Source organism: Dipodomys merriami, unplaced genomic scaffold (genome assembly GCF_024711535.1).
Source record: "Dipodomys merriami isolate MVZ:Mamm:240054 unplaced genomic scaffold, mDipMer1.0.p SCAF_4, whole genome shotgun sequence".
NCBI lineage: Eukaryota > Metazoa > Chordata > Mammalia > Rodentia > Heteromyidae > Dipodomys > Dipodomys merriami.
Window position 1 is genome coordinate 63,191,389 of NW_027205603.1, and position 25,936 is coordinate 63,217,324.

At 43.4% G+C, this 25,936-nt stretch overlaps 1 protein-coding gene across 2 annotated transcripts; it reads left to right on the plus strand.

The window, feature by feature from the left end:
• The first annotated feature begins 5,534 nt into the window (after window positions 1-5,534).
• Erich5 (glutamate rich 5) lies at window positions 5,535-24,262 on the plus strand. 2 transcript variants are annotated; one of them, XM_069991118.1, is made up of 3 exons: window positions 5,535-5,600; window positions 20,885-21,781; window positions 23,263-24,262. In XM_069991118.1, exons 1-3 carry the CDS (start codon window positions 5,540-5,542, stop codon window positions 23,370-23,372), a joined length of 1,068 nt encoding a protein of 355 aa, XP_069847219.1. In that variant the 5' UTR covers window positions 5,535-5,539; the 3' UTR covers window positions 23,373-24,262. The 2 variants fall into 2 exon arrangements, with proteins under 2 accessions (XP_069847219.1, XP_069847220.1); XM_069991119.1 differs by lacking the exon at window positions 20,885-21,781 and having other exon boundaries at window positions 5,540-5,597.
• The last annotated feature ends 1,674 nt before the right edge of the window (window positions 24,263-25,936 follow it).

A 25,936-nucleotide genomic window follows, 5' to 3' on the forward strand; every position in this document is an offset into this window, starting at 1 on the left:
AAAGGTCTTTACGGCAGAAGCGGGACGCCGGAAGCGGAAGTATCCGAAAGCGGAAGGGGCGGTGAGGGGCTCTGAGCGGCCGGCGGTCGTGGTGGGTGTGAGTGGCTTTCTGTGGCGCTCGGGCGGTGCTATCGCACCCGCTGCGGCCTTCGTGTTCTCGGGGTTGAGTTTCTCTGCCCACCGCCCTCCGCGGGCCGCGGAGGACCGGAGCGTGAGAGCCGGAAAAGCCGCTGAGGGGGTGGTGTGGGCGGTGCGCCGGGAGGCGGGCGACAGGGCCGGCGGCGTCCGAATCTTGGTCTTCCGGAGCGCCGGGGAGGCCTCGGCCGCGTTCCTGGCGGCTTCCGGCCCCTTTGGGGGCCGTTGTCCTGCGAGCGCCCAGTTGCTGGTGCACAGACTCGCGTGTGTGTGTGTGTGTGTGTGTGTGTGTGTGTACGTGTGCACGTGTGCGCGCCGGTCCTGGGCCTTGAACTCAGGGCTGGGGAGCTGCCCCTGAACCTTTTTGCTCAAGGCTAGTGCTCTACCGTCTGAGCCACAGCGCCACTGGAGGGGCGCACAGCGAGGGGTGGCAGAGCTCCCATTTAAATCCAAGGAAGTCTGATGACACCTTGAACTCTGGGCATAGAATTGTTAAGTGTTTAGCCGGGCGCTGGTGGCTCACGCCTGTAATCCTAGCTACTCAGGAGGCTGAGATCTGAGGATCGCGGTTCAAAGCCAGCCCGGGCAGGAGAGACCGTGAGACTCCTATCTCCAATAAACCACCAGAAAACCGGAAGTGGCGCTGTAGCTCAAGTGGTAGAGCGCTCGCCTTGAGCTGAAGAGCTGAGGGACTGCGCCCAGGCCCAGAGTTCAAGCCCCACGACCGACAAAAAAAAAAAAAAAGAATTGTTAAGTGTTTAATATTCAGTTTCCTTCAGAACAATGTGAGTAGTTATTACTTCCAATTTAGAGAATGATTAAAGCTCTTCAAATAACTTTTCTGAGTGTTTTGTTTCATGATTCCACGTTTCCTGTCTTCAATACTTTAAAGAAAAGATTACTTACTCCCAGATATTTAACTCGGTATGGCTGTGCTCCAACAAAATGATATTTCCAAAATCAGATAGCTGGTTAGGTTGGGTTATCAGCCAGGGCTAGCTTAGCTTTGCGTTAAAAGATTCCTCCTATTAATAAGCCAGGCATTGATGCTAATTTTTGTAGTCCTAGCTGCTCAGGAGGCCGAGATGTGAGGGTCACAGTTCAAAGCCAGCCTGGGCAAGAAATCCAATTAAGCACCAAAAAAAAAGCTGGAAGTGGAGCTGTGGTTCAAGCCGTAGAACACTAGCTTTGTGGAAAACAAAACTCAGGGACACTGGGTTCGATTCCTCAGTACCACATAAACAGCCAGAAGTGGCGCTGTGACTCAAGTGGTAGAGCGCTAGTCTTGAGCAAAAGAAGCTCAGGGACAATGCCCAGGCCCTGAGTTCAAGCCACTGACCAGCACCAAAAATAAAGTTACTGCAAGTCACACAGTATACCCTTATTCTAAAGAGTTGTATGTTGAAGTATTTAATGGTAAAGTATAAGATTTTTTAATCTTCAAATGGGTTCAAACAAAAATATGTGGTCATATGGATAGGTCAGTAGAACTAATGGAGCAAAGTGTTAATTATTGAATTTAGGTGGAACATATACAGGTGTTCATTGTCCTATGCAACTTTTGCATGTTTTAAAATCTTTGTACTAAAACATTCAGAATTGTATAGACCATCCAAATGTTAATACTTTAGAGTGCTAGTCTGTAGTATTTCAAGGTAATTTCGAAAGAATAACAGCAGATCAGTATGATAGGACATAATTATCATGCCTTTCCGTTGACTTTCCTTCACCAAAATCACTGTTCCACGTTTCTGAAAACTCAGCAGGCACCTGTACTGATTATGCTTTCTGGTTTTTACTTGCTATGAGAATTAAAAGTGACAAGCCACATTCCTTGTTAGATGATGCACATACAGTTATAACAAGTTTCTCTGATTGTCATTGGTTCAGTGCACTGGCCCTTACTGTCAGGCAGTAAAAAGGATCATATGCATTACTTATTGTTAATATCCAGGTTGAGGCTGTTATGCTCTTCATAAAATACCACTGATTACTCAAAGAAGAAATAATATATGCAATTTCTTGATAAAATAAAAACACGTATGCAGAAGAAAAAATGAACCCTCAGAGGTGAAAAGATTAGCTACTTGTCTCGGACATTAAACATCAAGGTGATGTAGACCTTTAAACCACTGTATCAGTTATCAGATATTATCAAGCTAATTATCTAAGAAAACTGAATAAGACACAATTGTTGAAAAGAGCAGTGAGGAAGGGGTAGGGCAAGCATAGTGTGTCAGTCTGAATACTTGTAAGCAACAGAAACAAGCTCAATTAAGAAGACAACTAATTTTTCAGTTCAACAAAAGAAGAAACAAGGAGTAGAAGACTCATCTGCATATTCTGGTTGTGAGAGAAATTGCACCAGTTCATTACCAGAGCACACTGTAAACCATAATCATCTCAATCTTATCTGGTGTCATATCTGAGTGTTAAATATACGTTCTGCCATCCTTGTAGAAGCTTGGCTGCATCTGGATAGATGAGGTAAAGGGAAAGACCAGTAAATCATATAGAAACTTACCTATTACATTCCTTATCTCACAATAAAATAAGTTCTTTGATATGACACAATATGGAATGCAATGTCTGATGGAGATTTTGATGCTTCTTCCTTCTCCTCTGCTGTAGGTCTGCTATGAATCCCAGTCTGGTCTCATACTCCTAGACTTAAGTGTTCCTCCTGCCTCAGTCTCCCAAGTAGTTGGGACTACAGGTACACACTAGACTGGGTTAAGAATGTGTAATGACTTGATGGTAAGCACTTTGATACATGATGCTAACAGAGATGTGATGGTAGGAAAAACTAATTAGAGATGATCTGTTGTCTCCCAGAAGGCCCATTCTGTGTTTCATGAGATGGATTCTGGATCCCATACATCCCAGTATGTTAGCATTTCACAGTATGTTACCATTTCACATACTTAACTTCATTATTCATGCTCTTGATGGTAAATTGGGTGCTTAGCCAGGTAAGCCGGGGCAAGGAGTGTGATGTTGAGTGCATGCATGGTTCCTGTTCCTGGAGCTTTTATTTCTGAACCTATTTATCAAGCATGGGTTCAGGAGAAGGACTTATTAATCCCTTTATTATTATTGTTCACCTGATCATAAATGCCTCCTCTGAATAATACTGTAGTCACTATGGCTTAGCTGACAAATTATCCTTGATAAGTGAGATATAGTAGACAACTCCTAAAAAATGACCAAAGAAGAGGGGACCCTGTGTTAGCATGGGATCATTAGGAATCAGGGAATTTCAAGTTACCTATTTACTAACAGGTGAATTAGCACACTGTTGTAGAAAGAAACTTTATAAAATTTTCACTAGAGTAAATGCAACTTTAATTTAAAAAAAATACATGCTAAGTAGGAGAAGTCTGTTGTACACTGAATTATTTCCCTACTTCCAAACTCATGTTGAACTCACTAACTCCTAGTGTGGCTGTATCTGGAGACATGGTAAATAAGGTTAAACAAGGTCAGAAAAGTCCCTAAAGTAATAGATCTCTGGCCTTATAAAAAGGTGTTAAAAAAATAAAAAGGTGTTTATTGGGTTACAGATAGACACAGAGAAAAGACCAAGTGAGACACACAGAAAGGATAGCCATCTACCAGCCAAGGAGAGAGGCCTCAGAAGGAACTAATATGTTGTCACTTTGATTTTGGACTTCTAACTTCTAGAACTGTAAGGAAATAAGTTTCTGTTGTTTAAAACACTCAGTCTGTGGCCAGTAGCTGTTGATTGGAATTTGTTATAGCAGTTGTAGCAAGTTACTGATGGTGATATAACTTACATTGAATAATGTTAGAATTCACAAGTGTTTACTGATATAAATGATTTACTAGAGAAAAGGGGAAAGTGCTTCCTTATAGTAGAATGCCAGTTGATAAATATAGAAGGAATAGAATTATAAGAAAAAATTCATTACCCATCACAGTAATAATTGATCCAAGTGAGAACAATGTGTGCTTGGGAGTCTAATGAGAACCAAGAGAGTTGCTTGGGCATGGTAGCCTCTTTCTGCAAATAAAAAGAGTGAAACAGATTGTTAATACTGGAGAATCTGGAAGGCATACCATCTCCACTAACTGATCAAAGCGAGGTGGTGGCTCACACCTGTAATCCCAAATACTTAACAGTATTTGTGGAGGTAGGAGGACCAGAATATCGTAGACTGGCTAATCAGGATAAGAATACAAGATCTCATCTGAAAACAAAACAAAAACCTAAAAGCAAAATGACTGGGGGTATGTCTCAAGTGCCACAGTGTTTGCCTAGAGCCAGCTTTTGAGTTCAAACCCCAGTACTGCTAAAAAGGAAAAATTAAACATTTAACTTTGTCCCATAATAGAACAAATTGATATCTTGTTTCTCCACAGAAATTCACAGACATTGCAGCCAAGGAAGTATCACCTGAACCCAATCATGAGCAAATTAAACTAACCCAGAGTCAAACTCAACAATATGCAATAAAAGGATTGGCCTATTTTAAAAATAAAAAATGTCGCTGGGAATGTGGCTTAGTGGTAGAGTGCTTGCCTAGCATGCATGCACGAAGCCCTGGGTTTGATTCCTCCGTACCACATAAACAGAACAAGTCAGAGGTCGCGCTGTGGCTCAAATGGAGGAGTGCTAGCTAGCCTTGAGCAAAAGAAGCTCAGGAATAGTGCTCAGGCCCTGAGTTCAAGCTCGGGGCGGGGGGGGGGGGGGGGGGGGAGGGGGAAGGGGTGGGGTGGGGTGGGAAATAGAGGACAAAGCAAGACTCTGTGTGTGTGTGTGTGTGTGTGTGTGTGTGTGTGTGTGTGTGTGTGTGTGTGTGCATGAGTGCAGATGAAAAACTAAAAGGTGGCAGGGTACAGGATAGGTAGTTCTAAATGGGCCAGTTGACGCGAATTGAATATGAAGGGTAGGTCAAATAGTTTGGTATCTATGTTCAACTTCCTTGTGGTGACTAGTGGAGTTATGTAAGAGAATAAGTCTCATCACGCATGGAGTCCACCAATCAGTAGCCACTGGCCACAGCGGCCGCCTCCCCTGCCTGGCTATTTAGCGATGGACAGTTCCGATGATCTCTCCCAGCGCCTCACTCTCCCGACTGACACCACCGCCGTCACCGTCGGGGGGGGGGGGCTTCCCCTCTGACTTTCCCCTACTCCCCACCTGCCTCCTCCTAGTTCTAGCTCTCTCTGCTTCCTCTAGCGCTCAGCTCGCTGGCAGCTTGGCCTTCCTGGGACCTTCCACCTGCGCCCGGCTCGCCAGGTGTCCAGGTGCGCCCCTGCCGCCCAGCGCCCCGCCGCGCGCTTGCGCTCCAAGCCCGAGCGCCGAGAAGTTCGGCGGCTCCCGGGGCTGTGCGCACGGGATCAGGGATCCGGGAACGGGACCCACGCCTGCGCATCCGCGATGGGTTGCTCGAGCAGCGCCCTCACCAAGGCCGGCGACAGCAGCAGGGTCCGCAGTGGCGGTGAGCAGGGGCCCTCCCTCCCTCCATTCGGGCGCGGCAGGTGCAGGGTGTCTGGGCTGAAAGGTGCGACCCCAGTGGAGGCCGGGGCGAGCTCTATGGGGCAGGCGGAGAGCGGATCCGCGAACAGAGCGCGATTCCCCACGGTCCCGCAACTCTGTGCGCTCCCTGCGCGCGGCTCCACGCCGAGTGATGGACCGGTTCACCCGTCGTGGGTGGAAAGGACGCCCAGAACACACGGTCCATCAGATCCCGCCCAAGCCTTGGAGCGATCACGAGCGCTTCCCTGTCCCGGCTTACCTATGTATTTCATAGGAAGTAGGTGTGTGATAAAGGCGGTTATTAACGAATCTTATAAAGCAATCAGCCGAGTGTATTGCGAGCTTTTCTAGAGGTGTCGAGGGGGACTGCTTTTCATTTCAAGGACCATTTGAATAATTACAACATTACTCAGGCCAACAAAAGTAGGCGCCCGTGGCTTGTGGCTCTGGTCCTAGCTATTCATGAGGCTGAGATTGGAGGATTACAGTTTAAAGCCAGCCACCATTAGGAAGTCTGAGACTCAATCTCCAATTAACCACTCAAAGCCAGAAGTGCAGCTGTGACTCAAATGGTAGAGCGCTAGCCTTGAGCACAGAAGCTTAGGGACAGTGCCCAGGCCCTGAGTTCAAGACCTAACACACACTGACCAATTCAGATAGAAGAGGAATGCGGGGTTGGGGGAAGTGCTGGAGAAGCTCACATGTGGTGTCTGTCCAGTCACGCACCAAATGATTTTGCAAGCCAGGCTTTCCCGACTCCTGTATGAATACCTCAGTGCATGGCTAGACGCTGGTGCTACAAGTCGCCCTTTCTAAGGGCCGATGAGTGGAAGGGCCAAAACACATGTGAAACAAATGAGAAAGGTTCATGCGGTGATTATTTCTGTGAAAGGGGTGAAGACAAATTAATGCACTAGAGGACGATTTGGTTTCACAGTCAACTACTTTGCTACATTTTGAATGGCTAATATTTTGGACAAGATTGAATGTTAAGTGAATTTCTTCCAGTCACTTACTTTACTGGCTTCCAGGCCAACTTTAGGGGGAAACGGAGAGTCTAGTTAGTTGCTTTTTTGCAGGCTTCTCTTATACTACCTGCCATGTATCCTAGAAGTAGTCTCTTGGCTTAGAAAGCAGAGACCTGGGTTCACTGGCAGATCATGTACTTAATACAAACAAGAACCTAGGTTTTCTCCCCAGCACTTAAAAAAAAAAAAAGCAAATAATTTTTTTGCTGATCCTGGGGCTTGAAGTCAGGGCCTGGGTGTTGTCCTTGAGTTTTTGTGCAAAACGCTAGTGCTCTATCACTTTGAGCTACAGTTTTACTTCTGTTTTTGTTTGTTTGTTTTGTTTTTGTGTGGTTAATTGGAAATAAGAGTCTCACAGACTTTCCTGCCAAGGCTGGCTTAGAACCTGGATCCTCATATCTCAGCCTCCCAAGTAGCTTAGAATTACAGGTGTGAGCCACCCGTACCTGGCTCATTAAAGATTTTTAAACTGATAAAAATAAACACTTTCACAATAAAAAGCTTATTTAAAAAAAATAAATACTTTAGGAATTGTAATTCTTGGGGGATGGCAGCAGTATCCAATCCACAAAGTCTTTTATTTAGAGAAAAATTATCACTGCTATTAATAAATATGCATGTTAGATACACAGCAGTTTAAAAAAAACATTCTTGTTTTCATTGCTGTTCTAAGGTTTCATGAGCATTGTTCTGGAAGAAGTATTGAAACACTTGGGAATGAGTGCTAGTGTAAAAAATTGTTCTGCACACATTTGAATCACCCCAGAGGCGTACTGCTTCTGATCCTCTATGGAGCAGTGCTCCTGTAATTGGATACTGTTGTGTACTCACCAGCATTTCAGCTCCATGATCTTGGAGTCCTGATAAATAATTCATTCTTGCTTCTGCAGTTAAAAACATACTTTAAGTTCTACATACAATCCCAAGCCTGTTTTTAAGAGCTTTTAGAGTTAAAAAAAAAAAGTTCAGGTTCACTGAATGGATGCATGCATGCATTTACTGTACTCTCCAGTGCCTAACAATGCTTGGCATATAAAAGGCCCTCAGTAATTAGTTGCTGAATGAATTGCTTCATTTAATTCTTATAATAATGCTATGAGTAAGTATTCTGATTATCCCAAATTTTACAAATAAGGAGTAGATAATTTAACACAAGTCACAACGCTCCGTAGAGTCAGAACAGGTCTTTGAACCCAGTTTTTAAGCCAGTTCATGTTAACTATTTTTAAATTGGCCTTTGTTAGTATGTGCTTGCAATCCTAGCACTCGAGGTGGAGGCAGGAGGATCAAGAGTTCGAGGCTTGCTTTGGGTTCAAAGTGAGACAACAACAACAAAAAAAGATTTGGTTTGGCCTCAAGTCATTCTGCATCACAAGTACATGGTCACTTACTGTGACAACAGAAAAAAGACTCAAAACCAAACAAAACCAAACAATACCTAAAGGCAAAAAAGTGTACTTATAGAGGCTGTGAAGGTGGCTCAGTGGTAGAGTGCTTGCCTCGTATGCATGAAGCCCTGGGTTTGATTCCTCAGCACCACATAAGCAAAAAGAAAAAAAAAGCCAGAAGTGGTGCTGTGGCTCAAGTGGTAGAACGCTAGCCTTGAGCTGAAGAGCTGAGGGACAGCGCCCAGGCCCAGAGTTCAGGCCCCAAAAAATAAAAAGTGTACTTACTCTAGTCAGGAACACCTGTAATCGTAACTACTCAGGAGGCTGAGAACTAAGGATCATGGTTCAAAGCCAGCTGTGGCAGAAAAATCCACGAGACTCCTCTTTTTTTGTCAGTTGTGAGTCTTGAACTCAGGGTCTGGGCACTGTCCCTGAGCTCTTTTTGCTCAGCATTTAAAAATTCTTGCTTTCATTTCTGTTTTAAGGTTTCATGAACATCTAAGGTTTCATGACTCTTAGATATAATATACCTGTATAAAATATAACATTATATATTTATGGGTTCTTTGCTCAGGCCTTGTCTCCTACCTAGATCTCCCATCATTATTTCCTGCATAATTTGGGATTACCGTGCCCCTGCCAGCAAACATTTATTATTTTGAATATGTGTGTGTGTGTTTTCTTTTTTTTTTTTAATTTTTTTTATTGTAAAGATACTATACAGAGGGTTACAGTTACATGAGTGAGGTAATGAGTACACTTCCTCTTGAACATTGTTACCCCCTCCATTGTTTTCCCCCTACCATCCCCTCCCTCCCTCCCTTCCCCGAGGTTCTTTTTTTTTTTTTTTTGATTGTGATTAAGTGATTACATAATTTCCGGAAATTCACAGTATTGTGGAATAATGATGCTCATTTAAAGTCACAAGTTCATTCTAACTTTCCTGGAGCAAATTGTCTATCACAGTCTGTAATATATAACGGTGCTCACATGTTATATACCATATATGTGATCAGCAGCATGGGGATATTTGGTAGTGGTTCAACCAGATGAGTGGGAGTTCTTTGTTTCTTAAGTCCTGTTAGTTTTGTCATATCACCTAACATTTTGGATTTAGCATCCACTTATCAGGGAGACCATGTACTGTTTGTCTCTTCGTTCTTGGCTTACCTCGCTCAACATGATTCCTTCTAGCTCCATCCATTTCCCTGCAAATGCCATTATTTTGTCATTTCTAATGGCTGCATAATATTCCATTGTGTATAGATACCACAATTTTTGGATCCATTCATCTGTGGTGGGGCATCTAGGTTGTTTCCATATCCTAGCTATTGCGAACAGTGCTGCAATAAACATGGAGGTGCACGTGTCCTGGTATATTGGTTCCTGTTGTTCAGGGTAGATGCCTAGAAGTGGTATGACTGGGTCGTAAGAGAGGTCAATCTTTAGCTTTCTAAGGACCCTCCAGACTGCTTTCCAAAGTGGTTGTATAAGTGTACATTCCCACCAGCAGTGTAATAGGGTTCCTCGTTGTGTGTGTGTTTTCTAGAGCTTTGTTTGGATTTGTAGCTTTCTTTTTTGGTGGTTGTTTTGTGTGTGTGTGTGTGTGTGTGTGTGCTGGTCCTGGGGCTTGTATCCTGTGCCTGGACCCTGTCCATGAACTCTTCTGTTCAGGAATAGTGCTCTACCACTTGAGCCACTGCTTCACTTCCAGCTCTTTTTGTGGTTAATTGTGGTTAATCACAGAGTTTTCCTCCCTGGGCTGACTTCAAACTATGATTCTCAGATGTCAGCCTCCTGAATAGTTAGGATTACAGGTGTGAGTCACTAGCACCTGGCTGGTTTGCAGGGGTTTTTTGGGGGGGATGGGGGAGGGTGTCCAGTTGTGGGGCCTGAACTCTGGGCCTGGGTGCTGTCCCTCAGCTCTTCAGCTCAAGGCTAGCACTCTACCACTTGAGCCACAGCACCACTTCTGGCTTTTTTTTTTTTTTCTGATTATGTGGTGCTGAGGAATTGAACCCATGGCCTCAAGCATGCAAGGCAAGCACTCTACCACTGAGCCACCTTCCCAGCCCTGCAGGGTTTTTTTTTGAGGCCCAGGTTGGTCTTGAATTTGTGATCTTTCTGCTTCAGCCTCCCTTCTTTCTTTATTTTTTCATCAAATATTTTTATTGTTATTACAAAGATAATGTACAGAGGGGTTACCATTTCATAATAAGCCTTCCCTCTTTATATATTGAAAATATTATTTCTCTCATCTTTGTAATAACATATAGCGTTCTCTACCCGCCTTGGGCACCTTGTTTGTTTTTTTAAACTTAACAATATGAAGGTATTATTCTCCTTTTCACACCTGCAGACTAATCGATTGTGTGAGTTATTTAACCAGCCCCTTACTAAGGGACAAGTGATATGCTTCCAGTCATTTCCTGTTGCAAACAAACTCTCTGTGGAATCCTTTGTGCACACATCATTTGAATGTGTCCAAGCGTATCTGTAGGACAGTTTCCCAGAATTACGAAACCAAGTCAAAGGGGGTGGACATTTATAATTTTGACAGAAAACTGCCAAATTTCCTTCCATGAGAATTGTACCAGCTTGTAATTGCAACACTAAAATCTCTTTCTTTTTTTTTTTAAATTGTGAAAATACCGTACGGAGGGGTTACAATTACATGGGCAAGATAATGAGTACATTTCTTATCAAGCATTGTTGCCTCATCCTTTGTTTTCCTTTCCCATCCCTTCCCATTCCCCCTCACACACACCCGCTATACCCCTCCCCCCAAAATCTCTCTAGGTTGAAATTTTAGCTAGGCACCAGTGGCTCATACTTGTAATCCTAGCTACTCAGGAGACTGAGATCTGAGCATCTTGGTTCAAGGATGGCAGTTCAAAGCCAGCCCAGGCTGGTTTTGAGTCTGTGGGACGCTTATCTCCAATTAACCACCAGAAAACCAGAAGTGGTGCTTTGGCTCAAAGTGGTAAAGCACTAGCCTTGAGCAAAAAGAGCTCAGTGACAGAGCACAGGCCCTGAGTTCAAGCCCCACAATTGACAGAAAAGAGAAAAGGAAGAAAGAAAAAGAGCAGAAATGGCAAAAGTCTGCAGACCAACAGGATTTATTCCAGAGGAAAACCTGTATTTGGCATGCAACGAAGTCTTCTTCAGACTGGCTGAAGGGTACATCTAGGGTCCCTTTAAATATTAGGCAGAAAAAAATGGAGTCAGACAGGGATAGAGAGATTCAAGGTGAGATAGAAGTGGGGTGGGTGAGCAATGTTATTTTTTTATTTTATTTTAATTTATTATTTTACCAGTCCTGGGGTTTGAACTCAGGGCCTTGGTGCTTCCTCTTTTTCTTTTTAATATATTTATTATTATTATTATCTTTAAGTAGTTGTACAAAGAAGTTCCCATTCTACAAAACAGTATATGAATACAAGGTGTCTAACAACATTGTCACCTATGGCTCCTAACCCATCCCTTCTCCCTGAACTTCTTTTGCTCAAGGCTAGCATTCTACACTTGAGCCACTTCCAGCTCCACTTTCAGCTTTTTGATGGTTAATTAGAGATAAGAGTCTCACAGACTTTCCTACCTGGGCTGTCTTTGAACCACAATCTTCAGATTTCAGCCTCCTGAGTAGCTAGGATTACAGGCATTAGCCACTGGTACCCTGCTGGAGCAATGTTATTGTTGACTGAGGAGTTTCAAGGTCTCCATAGCATCTGTGTCTGCCAGGTAACCAGGGTCATCAGCTCAGACATGGCCTTGATCTCAGCCTCTCTTCTCCAAAACTGCAAGGAATGTTGGTTGAGGATGAAGGGGAGGGGTAATGATTCAGCAGGATTAGCAGGGAGGACAGTTCTAAGACATGGCCTTAGAGGGGAAAGGTGAGTGCTTTCAGTTTACGTCATTTTCCTTCAGCCTCAGCTTCCCAGCTTGTAGAAATGGCACCCAGTGTGTTGGAGCACCTTGAGCCCCTAGGAAACAGCCAGACAGGGTCTCCACAGCCTGAGCCTTCTGTGATCACATGCCTCCATTTGTCAGACTGTGTGACCGGAAGCACTAGGACCAGCATACCATGGCTCTGTGGCTTCTAGCAGTTTCTCTCGCTGACATCCAGCATCTGCCTTCATCTACCCGGGGTTGCAGCATCCTAAGCCTCTGTCTGTCTGTTGCTTTCCCTGATGTCATCCATAATGTCAATGAATCTTTTATCCTCCCTTAAGCTGATGTTTTGGTCTATTCTTGCCATTTTTTGACAAATATGATTAACAAAAACAACTAATAACCCACTAAATTTCATTGATAAACCTCTTTTCTTTTGCTTGCCCTGGAGTAGTATCTGTTACCTGGTTCTAAGAAGCTCTGTACACTTCATATTTGTGTGTGTATGTGTGTGTGTGTGTGTGTGTGTGTGTGTGTGTGTATTTCAACATACAGAGAAAGGAGAGAGTGCTTAAAAAGAATATGAGTTTGAAGGGGGCCTGTAGCTTACATCTATAATCCTAGCTTCTCAGGAAGCTGAGAGCTGAGAATTGAGGTTCAAAGACAGCCCAGGCAGGCAAATCTTTATCTCCAATTCACCAGCAAAATCTCAAAATAGAGATGTGGCTCAAGCGGTAGAGTGCCAGTGATGAGCAAAATTGCCAACTGAGAGCTCAAGGCCCATTACTCCAGCTGTCTATGCATGGGTGGCCTCTTCTGATGGCAGGATGGATTACAGCACCTATGCCACAGGGCTGTCTGAGGAATAAATGAATTGACACGTGTGACATATAATGCGTGTAGATTATAGTCTAAATGTTGCCTAAGATAGGAAAGATCAGCTGGTCTGCTGGCCAAACCCAGCCCAACACTATTTCTGTGTGTGTGTGTGTGTGTGCATGCATGTGTGTGTGTGTGTGTGCCAGTCCTGGGCTTGAACTCAGGGCCTAGGCACTGTTCCTGAGCTTTTGTACTCAAGGCTAGCACTCTTCTAGTTGAGCTACATTTCCACTTTCTAGTTTTTTTGGTGGCTAATTGGAGATTAGAATCTCACAGACTGAACTGCTCAGGCTAGCTTCGAACCACATTCTGCAAATCTCAGCCTTCTTAGTAACTAGTGATACAGGCATTGGCCATCAACTCCTAGCCCATCATTTATTTTTTGACCTTTTTTCTATCATTTATTTTTTATATAAAGTTTTATTGGAACATAGACTTGTCCCTTTTGTTATATAGTATTCATGGCTATTTTGTTACTACAGCAAGGTGAGAGTTTAAGAAACATTTCCCTGCCAGCAGGAAGATCTCTTGTAGTACCTGCACTTGGGTCATTGCTGCTTTAGTGTCCTTCTGTTATCTCCTGTGCTGACTGTGGTATGTTATCACAGGGATAGACAGCGCATGTGCTACACACACACACACACACACACACACACACACTCGCGCGCGAGCGCTGCACCACATAGTGATTCTATGTGCTTATCTACTTTGTCTCTCCTAACTAGCTCCATTCCTCCTTTTCCTGTTTGCTTGGGGGTGTTGTTAAAATTCAGGTGTGGTGCAGGGGATCTATAGTGGGGCTGGAGGTCCAGCACAACTCCCACAGAATACTAGGAGGCATCATTTGCCTTTAAAAGCAACTAAGTCAGCGGGGTGCTGGTGGCTAATGCCTGTAATCCTAGCTACTCAGGATTCTGAGATCTGAAGATTATGGTTAGAAGCTAAACCTGGGGAAGGAAAATTGGTGAGACTATTAACTACAACGAACCACCCAAAAGCCCTAACTTGGAGCAGTGGCTCAAGTGGTAGAGTGCTAGCCTTGAGCAAAAAAGTTCAGGATCAGTATTCAGGCCCTGAGCTCAAGCCCCAAGAGCAGCACGCACGCACGCACACGCGTGCGTGGCGCGCGCGCGCACACACACACACACACACACACACACAGCCCCTAACTCAAGGTGAAATCAAACTTACTTGGGTTTAAATGGGAGCTCTGCCACCCACCAGTTGTATTCCCCTCTTAGATAAAGATGCTATGATTGGCTAGGCCCAGGTGGCTCATGTCTGTGATCCTAGTTACTCAGAAGGCTGAGAACTGAGGATCACGGTTCAAAGCCAGCCAGGGCAGGAAAGTCCATGAGACTCTTATCTCCACTTAATCACTCAAAAAGCTAGAAGTGGAACTGAGGCTCAAGGGGTAGAGCTCTAGAATTGAGTGGATAAAACTCATGGACAGTGCCTAGGCCTTTAGTTCAAGCCCAGGACCAGCACCAAATAAATAAATAAATAAATAAAAAGAAAAAAGAAAAATGCCATCATTGCCTGGACGGAGTAACAACCGAGCTACTTTGTATGTCATTGTGATAAATAGGTCAAGGCAGTGGGCACAGGACCCCAGTGAAGGATAGACACAGTTTTCTGTTGAGATGCCAGATGTGTAAGGCCTGGTTCTGCTCATCAGGCGCTTGCTGTGTGTGCCAGGGCCATCACTTTGTCATTCACTCTCCTAAGCCTGTTCAGTGAGACGATTTTGATTTTACATGATATGACTCCCCAAAGGTTCAATTCCCTTGTACCAACAACCACCATCAATCAATCAGTGACACTGTCTCAGTGGCAAATATTGTTATTTTTTAATGCTATAGCAGGGGTTTTGTTGCTTTTAAAACAAAGTCTCTTTGTGTAGTCCAGGTGGTCTTGAACTCTTGATCCTCCTGCCTGTTTCCCAAATGCTGGGATTACAAGCAGGTAACACTACACTTGGCACCTGCAGCATATTTTAAAATAAGAGTTTTTCTTACAGGAGTGGGAAAGCAATAACATGTGTTAAAGAGAATTGGAGAAGGCAATTGGAGGCAGCTCTTGGTCCCAGCTGGATGACAGCTCTATCACTCCCCCCGGGCAGGAACCCCTCACTCGCCTGGGCTCCTCAGCTATTCTAGAGGCAATGTCTTGTTCTTCTCTGCTTATATGTTAACCTTCAGTTCACCTTCACATTTCATCTCATGTACTTGTGATGAGCAAAAGGAATTCTAAAATTGAGGTCATTCTATCAAAAAAGGAAAGGAAGCTGGGCATCAGTAGCTCAGGCCTATAATTCTAGATACTCAAGAGGCTGAGAGCTGAGGATCACCTTGTAAAGTCAGCCTGGAGGAGGAAAGTCTGTGAGACTCCCCCTCTCCCCCAGTCCTGGGCCTCTCTGTACTCAAGGCTAGCACTCTACCACTTGAGCCACAGCGCCACTTCTGGCTTTTTCTGTTTATGTGGTAATTAGGAATCGAACCCAGGGGTTCAAGCATGCTAGGCAAGCACTCTACCACTAAGCCACATTCCCAGCCCTGTGAGACTCTTATCTCCAATTAATCACAGAACTGGAAGTGAAGCTGTGGCTCAAAATGGTGGAGTGCTAGCCTTGAGCTGAAGAAGCTCAGGGAGTCCAGGCTCTCGGGGCTGACGTTCTGTAATCTTAGCTACTCAGGAAGCTGAGATCTGATGATCAAAGTTTGAGGCCAGCCCAGGCAGGAAAGTCCATGAAACTCTTATCTCCAACAAACCACCAGAAAACTACGAGTGGCCTTATAGCTCAGTGGTAGAGTGCTAGCCTTGAATGGACAGCTCAAGGACAGCACCCAGACCCTGAGTTCAAGCCCCAGGAATGACCAAAAAAAAAAAAAAAAAAGCTCAAGGACAGGGCCCTGGCCCTGAGTTCAAGTCCCAGGATGGGCACCAAATAAAAGGGAAAGGAGTCTGTCTGAGTTTTTTTTTTTTTTTTTTTGCCTATGCTTTTACACAGGTTGGCAGGAAAGGGACAACACTGTCCAGGAAAATAGCTAGTAGATCTGTGTTTGTTTGAAGGGCAGGAACGTGATGGAATAGTACTGTGGAGAAAACACGGAAAGACAGTGAGAAGGAGGGCAGTGGCCTCCTGGAGGCTGAATTATGCTGCACCCCTGCTTCCTAGAGCCTAAAAGCTGCAAGGACCTGGGAATGGTAGCAGAAGGGCCTAGACCTGGACCCCTTCTGCCCCTCCCATTCCCAGTGAGGGGTACCAAGGTCTTCTCCTTGTTGGGTGGAAACCTTTCATTTCTAATGAGGGCAATGAACTGAGTTGAAAGCATCCATCATAATGTGGATTTCAGGTATGTTAGCTCTACTTCTAATCCCTTAATCCCGCCTGTAACGTGGACTCATACTTCATTTCTTTGTGTGCAAAAGCCATGGTGCTTACAACAGGGTGCTGTTCGTTCAGCTGTCACAGCGAATTTGTGCATGGATCCATCAACAACAGAATTCAGAGAGATAATGAACACCAGAGCATTCAGCCTGAAGCAGTGGATGATCTGATGAGGGACTCAGAAAGCAGATATGTCTGCTTTCTCACATGGGGTGAAAAAAAAAAGCCTAGGTCCATAGGATTTATTACATAATAATATAGCTCAGGCATAGTATGTCTCCTGTGGGTGGACAAAAAATTAGCTGTCCACTTTCTAAGTTAAGGTACTAAAAGAAATATAGTCAGCTGGGTGCCAATTGCTCACACCTGTAATCCTAGATCTGAGAACTGCAGTTTGAAGCCATCCCAGGCAGAAAAGTCCCTGTGAGACTCTTATCTCCAATGAACCACTCAAAGTACCACTGGAATTGGCATTGTGGCTCAAGTGGTAGAGCATTAGCCTTGAGCACAAAGAGGCTCAGAGACAGCACTCAGGCCCTGAGTTCAAGCCCACAACTGACAAAAAAAAAAAAGAAAAAGAAGAAGAAAAAAGAAATGTAGTCCATTGCCTCCTTTGAAGAAGTATGCTGGGATCCACATATTAATGGGGACAGGAAGATATGGAGATGGGGGGTTTCTTGGTTTGGCATTTGTTTTTGGTTTTGCTTGTGTATGTGTGTTACTAGGATTTGAATTCATAGTTCTGCACACTCAAGCCACACCTCCACACTTTTTCCTTAGGTTGTTTTTTAGGTAGGGTAGACCTCATGTTTTTACCTGACTGACCTTGGATTCTACTACCTATGTCTCCTGTGTAACTGGAATCACAGGTGTAAACCAACACTTCTGGCTTATTTGTTGAGAGGCATGGGGAGGTATTTTAATAACTTGTTGCCTGGCTTCTTCTGAACCTCAATCTTCCCTCTCTCTACCTCCTGAGTATCTAGAATTACAGGTGTGAGCTACCACTTTGAGTGATGCTGCTTCTTGTGTTTGATTTGTGTGTGTGTGTGTGTGTGTGTGTGTGTGTGTGTGTGTATGTGTGCTGGTCTTGGAGCTTGAACTCAGGGCCTGGGCACCATCTCTGAGCATCTTTTTGCTCAAAGCTATTGCTTTACCAGTCAAGTCACAGCTCTACTTCCAGCTTTTTTGGAGTAGTTTATTGGAGATAAGAGTCTTCATGGATTTTCTTGCCTGGGCTGGCTTTGAACCATAATCTTCAAATCTCAGTCTCCTGAACAGTTAGGATTACAGATGTGAGCCACCAGTACCTGGAGGTTAATTTTTTTGAATTGTTATTATAATAGTGATGCATAGAGCAGTTTTAGTTACACGAGTCAGGTAATGAGTACATTTCTTTGGACACTGTCACTCCTTCCCTCAGCGTCTCCCAATTTTTTCCTCCTGTTCCCACCCACAAGTAGTATAGTTCATTTTCCACATAGTGTCTGGTGAGAACCACTGCTGCATTTTTTGTTTGTGTTTTTGAGATTTACTATGTCTTACTATGAAGCCCAGGCTGTCATTGAACTCAAAAATCCTTTTCCCTTTGCTTGCTGAGACCTAGGATTTTAAGTGTGCACTCCATGCCCAGCTGGATTTGCTTGGATAAGCAATCATGTGCAGGTACCTATACATGGGTACCAAGTAACATTTTATAAGGGAAGTAGCTATTTGCATTTTCATGCAGAGAGAAAACAGGTCAATCTTGTTATTTGGTATAATCCCAGTGCCAAACCAGAGCTGATCTGTTGTAGGCATTTATATCCATAAATAAAATACTTGATGAATAAACCAAATGGAATGAAACACTTTTTGTATAAAAGCTATCAGTGTTGGAAGGGGTGACATTCATCAAGATGCATTGTACTCATACACTGACATATTAAATTGAAATTTCTTTGTACAGTGGCTTAAGAATAATGAAAATAGCCTGGCGCCAGTGGCTCACGCCTGTAATCCTAGCTACTCAGGAGGCTGAGATCTGAGGATTGCCAGCCTGGGCAGGAAAGTCCACGAGACTCTTATATCCAATAAATTAACCAGAAGTGGTGCTGTGGCTCAAGTGGTAGAGTGCTTGCCTTGAGCTGAAGAGCTCAGGGGCAGTGCCCAGGCCCAGAGTTCAAGCACCACAACCAACCAAAAAAGTCCTGGGGTGCCAACACTGTGGGGAGCCAACTATACACATCACCTCCTTGTCAATTCCCATAGCAAGCCTGAAAGACCAGAGTGTCCCCATTTCACAGATAAGGACACTGAGGTCTTAGCCTGGCAGGACCTTGTCTGATTCCACAGCAAAGAAGTAGAACTAGGTTTCACATTCACCCTAGATTGCTTCAGCTGAGGGAAGGCAGGGAGATCAAACAAATAAAAAGGAATTACACTTCTCTTAGGAGCTTGCAGGTAAGACAAACCTGAAAGCTGTAAAATCTGGAGCCAGAAAGTTTTAGTGGTTATTTAGTAGACTTTCCAAAATTGACATTGTGTTCATAAGTATAAATGTTGTAGCCAGAGCAAAAGATGACAACTCAGAACTTATGGCATGATTTGTGGAGAAATAAATTTTACACAAAGATGTGTTGTGTGCACACGTGTGTGTGCACGTGTGTGTGTGTGTGTGTGTGTGTGTGTGTGTGTGTGTGTGAGTATTCTACCACTTGAGCCACAGCTCCTTTAAGATAATTATTACCAGAGCATCTTTTGGGCTCTCAAAGCTGTCTGTGCCCTGAATCTCAGAAAATTGTTCCTGCCAGGTGTTCTCCTTCCCTCCCCTCCCAGCTTTTTCTCATCTAGACTGATGCTCTACCACTTGAGCCACACTTCCACTTCCAGCTTTTCTCTGGTTAATTGGAAACAAGTGTTTCCTGGACTTTGCTGCCTGGGCTGGCTTCAAACCACAGTCCTCAGATCTTAACCTCTGGGATAGCTAGGATTGCAGGCATGAGCCACCAGCATATTTATTTCTTTGGTTGGGGGGAGTGTTGGGGATTGAGCCCAGGTCATTGTTTATGCAAAGCACATACTCTATAACTGAGATATACACTAAGTACCAAGCATGTAGATGTACACACACTCTTTCCTCCCCCCCTTCCTTCCTTCCTTCCTTCCAATTGGTTCTTAATATGGTCTGGGACTCCTGGGCTCAAATAATTCTCCTTCCTTAGCCTTCTGCGTCTCTCAGACTATAACACTGTAAGCTTGTGTCAGTATGCACTGCTTCTTTCTTCACTTTTTATAAGTTCTTTTTAAGAATTATTCTTTTTTTTTTTTTTTTTTTTTTGTCGGTCGTGGGGCTTGAACTCTGGGCCTGGGTGCTGTCCCTCAGCTCTTCAGCTCAAGGCGAGCGCTCTACCACTTGAGCTACAGTGCCACTTCCGGTTTTCTGGTGATTTATTGGAGATAGGAGTCTCACGGTCTCTCCTGCCCGGGCTGGCTTTGAACCGCGATCCTCAGATCTCAGCCTCCTGAGTAGCTAGGATTACAGGCGTGAGCCACCGGTGCCCGGCTTAAGAATTATTCTTGATACTCTTCATGCTTTCTGGGTAAAGTCGATTCTTATTGGCGCCACCCACAGGGCACTCTGCAATCTCATCTAGCCATGTCCTCTAGCCAAAGTTCCCCTGTGCCATCCTGGACCTCACAGAAGCGGTTCCATACACTCAGCTCTTAGGAGAGCTTTGTGAGATCTCTCACCACTTTGTGTGTGCTGTCCCTTAGCTCCTTTTGCTCAAGGCTAGCACCCTACCACTTGAGCCATAGCACCATTTCTGGCCTTTTCTGTGATTTAATTGGAGATAAATGTCATACAGACTTTCCTGCCAAAACTGGCCTTGAACTGTGATCCTCAGATTTCAGTCTCTTGAGTAGTTAGATTACAGGCGTGAGTCACAGCACGCAGTTTAGGCCATTGTTTTTTGTTTTTAAGTCTGTGTGTGTGTGTGTGTGTGTGTGTGTGTGTGTGTGTGTGTGTGCGCACACGCACGCACATGTGTGCTAGTCCTGGGGCTTGAACTCAGGGCCTAGTGCTGTCCCTGAGAATTTTTCCTCAAGGCTACTACTACCACTTGAGCCACAGCTCTATTTATGGTTTTTGGTGGTTAATAGGAGATAAGAGTCTCATAGACTTTACTGCCCAGACTGGCTTCAAACTCAGATTTCAGCCTCCTGAGTAGCTAAGATTATAGACATGAGCCACCCAGAACCTGGTTTCTTTATCTTTTATATAGGAGTTAATAGACATATCCAAACAAGAAAAAAAGTCCTGAAAGTACAATTCATTTGGAGGTTTTTTTCTTCTCTTCCTTCCTCCTTCCCTTTCAACATTGCTATAATCATATCATAAAAATAAAGACTGTTAGCTTTGCTGGGTGCCAGTGGTCATGCCTATAATCCTTGCTACTTAGGAGGCCAAGATTCAGGATCAAGGTTTGATGTCAGTCTAGGCAGGCAAACTCATATGAGACTCTTACCTCTAGTTAATCAGCAAAAAATACTGTTACTGGAGGCGTTACATCTGCTTCTTGATATCATTTACTTTCCCAAGAGAACAACTAGCAAGTTGTGTTTTCGCCTTTCTATTTATTTTCAACTGAAAGAACCAAAGAATAACTCTAAACTTTTTCCACTGCAGAAGAGAGTGACTCCTGCGTTGCCCAACCCAAACCATGTGCAGTGGGAAGAGAATCCATGTTTCGTGGCCGCATACAGAGGGAGAGTCGTCCCCCACTAGAGAAGCCCAAGGCTTCAGTGGTGCCTACAGCTAATGGAGTTCAATCCCACTATGAACAGCCACTGACGAAGGAAGTTACCCCTGAAAAGGACACTACAGAACAGTTGGGACCCACGGAGCAGTCTCAGCCTCTAGAGGGACAGGAAGATTCTGGGCCATCACAGCTGGCTGGCAAAGATGATGCCCCAGGAGCAGAAGAAAAGACAAGCCATGTGGAGGCTCCACCTTTGAAAGCAAATGCTGAGTGTGAACCTTTAGGAACAGAAGCTGAGGATCAACCTTTGAGGACAGCCAGGGAGAGGGACTCTCCTGGAGCAGGAGAAACTCCTGAAAATCCACAAACTGCTGGAATCCTGAAGCTAGAGACAGCCGAGAATGTTCTGGAAACAGCTGGAGAGCTACAGTCTCAAGCAATGGAAAAGGATGAGCAATCTCAGCTTCCAGAAACAATTACCAAAGAGAACAACTCTCCAGAAATAGTAGAAAAAAGTGAGTTACTGGAAACAGTGGAAGACCAGACACTTCCAGAAACATCGGGAAAAGATGAGCAGTTGCAAGGTCTAGGAATTCCCAAAGAGAATGAGACACTAGCAATATCAAATGGAAGTCACCTTGTGCAAACACCTGTAATGAATGAGTCACTCCCTAAAACTCCTGAAGGCTCCAGAAGCATGGAGAAGATTCTACCCGAAGGGATCATTGGAATCTTGGAACATCCAGAGGGAGATTCAGAGACAGCAGCAAATGTGGAAATGGCCAGAGAAATCCACACAAATGCAGAGGAAGAGTGTGTTGAAGGTGAAACTTAGGTGTCCAAGATTGATGTTGTTTAGACAGGCTTTGTAGGCCAGTTCTTGGGGCAGGGAACCTAACACAGTCATTGAAGTCTGTCAGTTGGTTGATGTTCATTTGACTCAAAGCAAAAGACTTCTATATTTGGGGAACAGACATTCCATCAGTGCTCTCAGTTCAGCTTTCTAGCTTTTTTTTTTTTTTTGCAGGGGAGGTTCGGGTCCTCTAGCTTGAAGTCAGGGCTTGGGGACTGTCCTTGAGCTCTTCCACTTGAATTACAGCTCCACTTCCAGCTTTTTGGTGGTTAATTGGAGATAAGAGTCTCATGGACTTTCCTGCCTGGGCTGTGATCCTCAAATCTCATCTTCTTGTGTAGCTAGGATTACAGGTGTGAGCCAACACCAAGCTCGGTCTTTCTCTTTTTTTCTTTTTTTTGTCTGTCATGGGGCCTGAACTCTGGGCCTGGGCGCTGTCCCTTAGCTCTTCAGCTCAAGGCTAGCGCTCTACCACTTGAGCCACAGCACCACTTCCAGCTTTTTCTGCTTATGTGGTGCTGAGGAATCGAACCCAGGACCTCATGCATGCAAGACAAGCACTCTACCACTGAGCCACCTTCCCAGCCCCCACTCTTCTTTTTGTTAATTTTAAATATTATCTTTTCAATAATTGTATAAAGGGATTTTAATTTAGCATATCAGTTGCACAGTTTTTCTGAAATATAGTCTATAGTCCAAACCTTTTTTTTTTTTTGCCAATCCTGGGGCTTGAACTCAGGGCCTGGGTCCCTGTTCCTGAGCTAGCACTCTACCACTTGAGCCACAGTGCCCTTTCTGGCTTTTTCTGTTTATGTGACACTGAGGAATTGAACCAGGGCTTTTCATGCTACATAAACACTTTACCACTAAGTCACATTCCCAGCCCAATAGTCCAAGCTTTAAGCCTAGAGTTTGATGGTTGAATAGAATCAATCATTGAAGGCTAAAATTTCTAGATTTTTCCAAGTTCTTCAGATTCCATGTATGGTCTGAGTACTTTTTTTAAAATTTTATTGCCAAGGTGATGTACAGAGGGGTTACAGTAGCATAAGGAAGATAGTGAGTACATTTCTTGATGAACTTGTCTCCCCTCCCTCATTTTTCTCCCTCTTTCCCTACTCCCATTTCTCTCCAAGGTGTACAGATCATTTCTAACATAGTGTTGCTGTTTCATTGGTTCCCCCTTTGTCTCACTATTTTTTTGTTCGCCTCCCTTCCCTTCCCTCATTCAGATAAACATATATATAATACCCAAGTACCAAAATCAAATACGTGACAACGGGGGATTAAACCAAGGGGGGGAATCACAAAAGAAAAACGAAATCATGTAGTACATTAAAAACAACACCACCACCAGGAAGAACAAAGGCTGCCCAATTGGAAAGCCACATAGCAGGATCATTTCTTGTTCATGGTGAGTGTCTCTTAAAATCTCCTTTGGTTTCTTTCCAGGTGAGACAGGAGAAAAGGTGGAAACAGAGATGGAGAATGAGAAAGCAAGCAGAAGGGCTGAAACAAAAGAGGAGGAAACAGAAGCTGTGGATCTGTCAGCAGCCCCATAGATCGGGTGGTGAAAGAAAGGTGTGCTGTCCTCTGTGACAACCTGAGGTTATGGATCTCACCTTGCCACAGCTCCATGTTTTATAGCAAGACTATGCTTAGATATATACGGCTGGAAACACGAGAATGTCTGTCTTAGTTCTTGTCTGTATTAGTCCATAAAACTGCTAAGCTGGAGACAGTTTTCTTAGTTACTTAGGATAATTATACACTTAACAGTCAGAGCCAGTAAAAACTGGGACATTTGATCGTTGAAGAGTGTAAGAGTGACTCATCCATTGTGGCAATGGAATAGAAAAATGAGACCTTGAAAAGAAAGCGTAAACCTTTAGATCTAGATGGCTAGAGAAAGAAGTTAGTGCACTCTGGGGAACTCACAGTAGTGAAGTCATACAGTTGTGATGATGATGGAATAAAAATGAAAACCATCAAAAATCATAGGATAACATATTCCTATGATTTCTGGCGTATCAGTTAATAGGAACCTTTAGAGCTTTAATCTAATTACCTTCTCTCTATAAGGCTACCCAATACTAGATTCCCAGACAGCAAGGTATAATAAATGCTTTCATTTTGGTGCTGATAGATTAGGCCTCTTTCACCATGAAAGGCTCCACATTTTCCACGTGCCATTTTGAGACAGTTAGTGGTTTTACTTACATTAGACATTTCAAATGTTATCCATTTGACTAACATTAAAAGAATTTTAAATGAATTGATTTTGAATGCAACAAGGCAACAAGTGGCCACCATTAAGTCCTAGATGTATTGTCCACACAGAGTCTTCTGAGCCCTATTCTTTTTTAGATGACTGCAATTTAGTGTTAGGTTTTAGTAGATATAGCTTTAAAAAAAAAACCCAAGATTTAAAATAACACAATATTTTGTTAAAATGATGCATCACAGAAATAACTTTTTGTTTTTTGTTGGTCATGGGGCTTGAACTCAGGGCCTGGGCACTGTCCCTGAGCTTTTATTGCTCCAGGCTAGTGCTCAACCACTTTGAGCTACAGCTCCAGTTCCAGCATTTTGGTGGTTGAGATATGAGTCTAATGGACCTTCTTTCTAGGGCTGGCTTCTAACCATGAGCTTCAGATCTCAGTCTCCTGAGTAGTTAGGATTACAAGTGTGAGCCACCAGTGCCTGTTTAAAAAGTAATTTTTAAAGAATTCTTCCAGAGCCAATCCAAGGGAGTTTTAGTAAACCCCATACTGACTTTGTGACTAATAATATAAGTTAACTTATCCATTGTTAAGTGCCTTAAATTCATGAATAACAGAATCCAATTCTGAAAACATTTGGTAGACTATGTTTGTAAATATGTATTTTAAGGTAAGTGCTTAAATTAACTAGGCTCTTTTAGATAAGTCTCACATTAAAATGCCACTAATATAGCCTGTGGTTAATTATTAAAAATACAGGACACAGATAAGAGGGTATCATTTTTATTTTGATTTGAATATTAGCTTAATGTATCTTATTTTGAGTTTGGTTAAATAACAGGAAGGATTTCTTGAGTAGGTGCTCTCTCTTGCTTGGGAAGTAGAGGCTGACCTGTATGATCTCATTGAGAGTAAGTACTGTTTTTTTTTTAATGTAGCACTCAGTTTAGGCATTTAGCTCTTTAGGAACATAGTAAGTATTCTATTTGTTGAATCAATACATGAATAAATAATACCAAGTGTTCAAATTTACATTGATTAGAAAATAATACATTTAAAATATGAATTTGTGTGATACTACCCCAGTTCTATCTGGAAAATGGAGGAAAATTCATTTTCATGTCAAGAATTCTCAAGTTCAGTTAAGTGTAGTTCCAGGACCAGGGTGCTGTCTCTTTTTTTTCCCCTCAAGGCTAACACTCTACCACTTGACCCACAGCACCACTTCGGGCTTTTTGGTGATGAATCGGAAATAAAAGTCTCACCTACTTTCTTGCTGGGGCTAGCCTCGAACCATGACCCTCAGATCTCAGCCCTCTGAGTAGCTAGGATTACAGGTATGAGCCAGCAGCACCCAGCAAGCATTCCATTTTTCTAAAGATAGTTTAGGCCCCAGAACCCTATGGAAAGTCACAGGCCAAAATATATCTTTCCAAACATAGCTGTACCACCAGCAGTTCAATGAGAGGACAAAAGTAGTTGATTTTAACTAATAGTCAATGAGTCAGTATGGATCAATTTCAAGTTTCATGGATATCAGTTACTAAAATCTTTTTTATTTTGGTAAAAAATAAATTTCTGTGTAGGTATTCTCTATAACACAGAATGACAATTTAAGTAATATTTGCAAGAAAAGATTTATATATTTAATCACAGATGCATACATTTCCATTTAACATCAGACAACAAACTTTAAAAGGTGAAATCTAAATATTACCATTCAATTAGTCAAGAACAGCACTGTTAATATGTTCATGTATATGCGGGATTGTTTTATATATATATATATATTTTTTTTTTGCCGGTCATGGGGCTTGAATTCTGGGCCTGGGCTCTGTCCCTCAGCTCTTCAGCTCAAGGCTATCATTCTACCACTTGAGCCAAAGCGCCACTTCTGGCTTTTT